This window comes from Coloeus monedula (genome assembly GCF_965178545.1).
Source record: "Coloeus monedula genome assembly, chromosome: 10".
Classification (NCBI taxonomy): domain Eukaryota; kingdom Metazoa; phylum Chordata; class Aves; order Passeriformes; family Corvidae; genus Coloeus; species Coloeus monedula.
Window position 1 is genome coordinate 24831968 of NC_138790.1, and position 6001 is coordinate 24837968.

General features: G+C 49.6%; 1 protein-coding gene across 2 annotated transcripts; it reads left to right on the forward strand.

Annotated features, from left to right (window-relative positions):
• Positions 1-2411: 2411 nt before the first annotated feature.
• TRIM59 (tripartite motif containing 59) lies at positions 2412-5915 on the forward strand. Of its 2 annotated transcripts, XM_082287900.1 has the most exons (3): positions 2412-2569; positions 2985-3128; positions 4328-5915. In XM_082287900.1, the coding sequence occupies exon 3, from the start codon at positions 4331-4333 to the stop codon at positions 5576-5578; it is 1248 nt and encodes a 415-aa protein (XP_082144026.1). In that variant the 5' UTR covers positions 2412-2569; positions 2985-3128; positions 4328-4330; the 3' UTR covers positions 5579-5915. The 2 variants fall into 2 exon arrangements, with proteins under 2 accessions (XP_082144026.1, XP_082144027.1); XM_082287901.1 differs by lacking the exon at positions 2412-2569 and having other exon boundaries at positions 2865-3128.
• Positions 5916-6001: the final 86 nt, after the last annotated feature.

The window sequence follows — 6001 nt, forward strand, 5'->3', positions numbered from 1 at the left end:
TTCCCCTGCTTCACAGCAGCTCCTGTCACTGTTACTAACTCACCAAAATATGGAAAAGTGAAATGTTCCGGCCTCCACAGGGTGGCACCACTGGAGCTCCAGCAGCGAACCTGCAGCCGCTTTGAGCAACGCCTTTTCCCCCAAAATCTGCATTTTGAGGTGATGGAGTTGATTACATTGTTGGGGAAAAGGGGATTTGTTTGGCAATCTTGGGATACCAACAAGAAATAACTTGGGCATTGCCTCAGGGAATACTCATCACTGAGGCTGGATGTTGTGTCCATGTAGATGTTATATTTATTAAAATATCCTGTAGTTCAGAGTAAAAAATTACCTTTTCAGCTGAGTTTAGGATAGAAAATGGAAAAAGATTTAAAACATTAAAAGGACAAAAATGAATCCACAAATCAGCTGTGCCAGGTGGGAATTTTTATTTCAAGGGAAAAAAAAAAAATCAAACAGCTGCCCTGGAATTTTAGGATCTGGGAAGAAGAACAAGCTGGGTGGAAAGGGATTTCTTGAGAGAAGCTGATCCTTTTTCTGCTGAAGTGGGCTTGCCCCTGGTTGTGTGAAGCCTTTCAGCATTCCCTGGATCATGGAGCCCTGGACAGATCTCATCCCATCTTCCTTCCAGCCATTCCCAGTAAGTTGTTAATTTTTGGTTTGGGAGTGGGACAGGCTGTTAAAAATCCTGATTTCTGCATAGAATGTTGAGATAATGAACAAATTAAAAGGATTTCAAGGAAAATGAAACGCTGGCAGAGGCAGCTTAATAACTCCAGAATGTGTTCATATTGAACCTCGTCGACTTTTTGCCACTTTTAACTATAAATGTTTCCTCAGCTCTGCGTGTCACCAAATTCCTGGCAGGAAAGCTGGTCCTGAGGCTGGAAGCAATTAGAGGAGTCTTGCATCTGGCTCAAATAGACTTGGGGAGAGGAAACTTAGTAGCTGCAAATGTGTCAAGTTTACAAACTCCCTCAGACTAAGTTTTAGCTACTGGTCCAGTGAAACTCGGGAGGCACATGAAAGTCACTGGAAAAGTTAATATTGCTGCAGTATCCACAGGAAAGTGGCTGGAAACTTAATTTCCGTAAAATCATTCCCATTTTTGCTTGCCAATGCATGATAAATCCTGTATTTATCCTGCTGGTTTGGTGTGCCCCAAAGCTGAGGAAGAATTTTCCTTAAGTTGTCATTAAAATGGTCACATGTCAATTCTTTTTATTTTAAATTTCTGTAGAGCAGCACTGAAAGCTGCTCTTAGTAGAAAAGGACCAATTTTGGGGAACTTTCAATGCCAGCTATTGGTAACTGTGTTCCAGAAGTTTTATAATTTGAGGAAAGGCAGATGATGGTCAGACTTCCTCTCAGCAGTACAAATCATGGGTTCAATCATGGATTTAATTCCTGGAATGGCAGTTTGCACTTTAAATGCTGCTTCATCTTGAGTTGTTAATTTAAGTAGATAAAATAGGTGAAAACCAGCATATGTTCTTAACATCACTTGGTTGTATTGTAAATTATTGTCAAAAGCTCCCTTATTTTCTGCTCCACTAGTTTTCCCTTTAAGATTTTCCTGCTGTGTTGAAGGGGAGTAATAGAGGGAAAGTATTACAATAATTTTTAATTCTGGATTATGTAGGCTGAGTACTCCTGGAGTTAAGGATCAGCATGTTCCCAACCACCACCACAAAAATCAGAGTGTGGAGCAGCACCTTTGGAGAAACATTCAATAGATTTAGACTTTGCTGAGCCTGGTATTATCAGCACAGCTTCACACAGAAAAGAGCAATTACAGCTCATAGGGCTGTAAACTTCGTGCGTGTCACCTAAACTGTGGTGGGTAATTTGTAATTAGAGCATGAGGGGTTTTATTGTTTGAAACATAATTCCAGCCGTTTCCCAGATATGTGTAATGCTTTCTACACAGTGGTTTTAAGACACGTTTAGGGAAGTTTTGAAGGATGGTGCATTATGATTTACATCACAGCATTAAACGAGTTTCGTTTCTCTTTCAAATTCACGTTGTAATAGCTGAGAATAACTTCGGTGAACTGCAAATTACTAGAGAACAATCTGGAATATGAGAAAAGCCTTCATTGGGTGAATCTCTGCCCCTCCCCACCCTCCCGGGGAGGAATTCTTTCCCAGTATCCCACCTAACCCTGCCCTCTGGCAGTGGAAGCCGTTTCCTGTGTCCTGCACGATGTAAAAATTCTCTCGGCTGTCTTCGGCAGCCAGGGCAGATAAATGAGCCTCAAAGAACAGATGAAATAATTCTAATTTCCGTGGTTAGCAGCTGGCACAAGGTGCGCTCTTGTAGCTCCGCAGCAGACGCAGAAGGTTCCGTGTCTCCCGTTTTCCACCTTCGGGGTGAATTCGGGCTTGTGGAGAGCAGCGAGGTTTTTGGTTCGCTGGATGCAGAGCCGGGATGAACGCGACTCCCCTTCCGTGTCACCGCTGCCTCGGAGTCCTTCCTGCCCATGGAGCGAGACCATCTCTGATGCTCCCTCCCGCCTGAGCCCTGCAGTGATTCCCGGCTGCTGGCACCGAGGGACCGTTCCCGGTGAGCTCCTCCCGCGGCTCTGCCATCGCAGCGCCACAAAACCCCGCTCCTGCCGCCCGGGGGAGGCACTGCGGGGACCCTCGGCCCCGTCCCGGCCCTCCCTCGGCCCCGTCCCGGCCCTCCCTCGGCCCCGTCCCCGCCCTCAGCCCCGCCCGTTCCCCCCGTTCCCGCCATTGGCACTCGCGGCCGTTGCCGGCCGGGGCCCTGAGGGCGCGGGAGCGGCTCCATCGCCGAGCGGAGCCCCGGGACAGCCCCGCTGGGTGCCCGGGCGGGCGCTGAGGGTCCCCGCAGCCTGAGGAGTCCGGGAGGGCCCGGCCCGGTGAGCGCTGCTCTCCCGGGGCACCGCGGGGCTCGGGGCCGCGTGAGCGCCGCTTTTATCCTATTTCCGCTTGTTCCTATCGCTGTGACTCGGCAGGTTCCAGGCCTGGATCCCTTTTCCCAGCTGCTCGTGCGGGGACGGCGCCCATCGATCCCCGCTGTCTGTGGGAGCTGCAGGGGACAGGTCAAGGTGTGTTCCTCCCTCTGGCTCCGCTGCCCGGGACTGTGCTGTGAGTAACAGGTAAATGCTCAAGACCAGAAGCTTTGAGAGAGTTATGAGGGATGGAGAGTCAGTCTTGGCAAGGGAATCAAAAGATGGAGGGGAATGTGGTTCATTTGGAGGGGACCCACAAGGATCATCAGAGACTAAGTCCTGGCCCTGCTTTCTACTGCTTTCTTGAAGTTTGGTTTTAAAATTACCAGCACAGTGCTTGGACACGCAGGGGCTCGTTTCCTCACGTAAATGTATCAGGAGCACTGGGTTTATTTCTGCACTTGGGCCTTCATCAGCAGGAGCGTGGGGGAGTCAAACTGAGCATGTGGATTGAGAAAATCTGGTGAAATAACAAAGTTCAGCGTGGCCGATGTGGTGCTTTTCATGAGCATCTGAGTCCCTGAACAGTGTTTCTGCTGTAGCAAAGACCACAGAGCTGACTGGAGCTGATGAAGGGGGCAGGAAAGCGTGGCACAAAGAGAAGGAAATTTGCTACCAATCTCCCCATTTCTTAGCAAAAGGAAAACCAGGATTATGATTTATTATGAAAATAGGCTTTAGTGTTACTGCTGCTTGGGACTGCAGTGTGATTTCACTCAGCTGGGGAATAGAACAAAGCAACACTGCAGAGAATGGAAAGTGAAAGTTAATTTTTAGGTTTTGTGCTTAATAGTAACCCAGGACTATTTCCTGGTGTGGTGTTGTCTGTGAGGGCTGCTGAGTTGGACTTTTTGTGCCAGAGCCTTGGGAGAGCTTTTAAATATGAGTGTTTAATGCACTTATGACTATTTTATGTTACAAAAGTAACACTTGAAACAAGTAGGGGAGAAAAATTCTGTACCTCTGTTCACATTGAAAATGTTACTCCTGGTGGGAGAAAATTTCCACAGCTGTGAGGTTATTTAGAAATTCTCGTTCTGTCTTTTAGCACTCTGCTACTGTTTCCTGCTGTAACCAATATCTAGTGGCAGAGGGCTGCTTTTCCGGGCTTTTTAAGGCAGAGGTTGGATATGGATGATCTGGCTGCGGTGGGATGAATGCTCTCTGAGTGCAGCTTGGAATTTGCTGAGCTCCTTGAACCATTGCTCACATCCATTCTTTTTTCTTTCCCCCTTAGCAGTGAAGTGCCCAGGCAGGGAATTCCCGCTCAGGAAATGTGCTGTTGAGGCAATGGCTGTGAGCAGAGATGAACCCCTGTTGTTTGTGTGTGTGTGTGTCCCTGGCAGGCCATGGAGCGGCTGGCGGAGGAGCTGACCTGTGCCATTTGCTACGACATCTTCCAGGAGCCGCGGGTGCTGCCGTGCTCGCACACGTTCTGCCAGGGCTGCCTGCAGGACCTGCTGCAGCCCTCGCACGAGTTTCCCAACGGGAGACGCCTGCGCTGTCCCACCTGCAGGGCCGTGGTGTCCGTTCCCGCTGCCAGGCTCGAAGCGCTGCCCCTCAACTTCGCCCTGAAGGCCGTGATCGAGAAGTGGCAGCAGGAGGAACGGGCCGGGGCCGGGGCCGGGGCCGGGGCCGGGGCCGGGGCCGGGGCCGGGGCCGAGGCGGGGACGTGCAGGGCACACCCCCGGCAGCCGCTGAACATCTACTGCCTGCAGGACCGGCAGCTGGTGTGCGGCCAGTGCCTCACCATCGGCAAGCACCACGGGCACCCCATCGATGACCTTCAGAGCGCCTACAGGAAAGCCAGGGAGGCTTCGGGAAAGCTCCTGGCGGAGCTGACGGATAAATCCCACTCCAAGGCGTTCTCATGCTCCGAGAGGCTGCAGCAGCAGAAGGCCCAGTGCCAGAGCGCCCTGCAGAGTGACAGGGAAGCTGTGCTGCAGTATTTTAAGGAACTTGGTGATGCTTTGGAGATCAAAAAAGCAGCTCTGCTGAGTGCGCTGGATGAACTCGACAGCTGCATTTCACTGAAATACGATCCCCTCATCGAGGATGTGGAAAAGCTGAAGTTAGAAGAGATTGAGTTAAAGGAGCTGCTTTCAGCTCTTGAGAAGGAGGAGTCCCCACTGCTTTTCCTGAGGAAGCTGGATGGGCTGCAGCAGCGGTTCCATGCTCTCATACAGCAGCAACTCCCGAACCCTGAACCTCTGGAGATTCATCCGAGGATGGAGACACTGCTGCACGACACGTGGTCTAAAACTGAAATTGGCCAGGTCAACAACATCGACATTCCAGAACTCTACCTGACTGGCAAAAGCCACTGCTTTGGTAAGCAAACAGGAGCATCTGCAATGTGGGCTGCTCTTACTGAACCACACTTTATTTTGCTGTTTGTGTCTCTAGTTGTGTCACTATGGCACAATGAAATCTCATCTGGTACCATCCCAGCTCCTCTCAAAGCCCTCTCGGAATTCCTGCTGCAGATTTATCAGGATTCCTGCATCTACCTGCAGGACAGAGTGCAAGAGCTGTGCCACACTTTTGCCCTACCGATGGAGTTGTGCAGGAGAATTCTTCCCGACTACTTCTATTAGATGAAAACCTAGTGCAGCAACCCAGCATTATTCTTAATTTCTACTTAAAAGCTGGATTGTTAAAGCTTTACACTTGTTCTATTTCTGTATCCTTCCTTTTCTGCATTGCATGGATTTCCTCTGAGCTGAAGTTCTGATTCACTTAAGGTGAGGAGAGTTTTGTCTTGATCCACAACTGCGGAATTTGGTCCTTAACATCCTCCTGGAATTCCTTGCCAATGCTCAAGTGCATTGCTGAGCTTCTCCTGTAACTCTTGGCAGTTTTGCATTGTAGTAAATTTCACTGTTTCCTTAAGTTGGTGTCTGTGACTTTGGTGCTGCCCCTGCCCCCTGGAAAAACCAATGCACTCTGTGTTTTCATCAATTTACATACAAATAAAGCATTTTCTTAAAGCAGGACTGGCCAGCACTGTGATTCCCTCA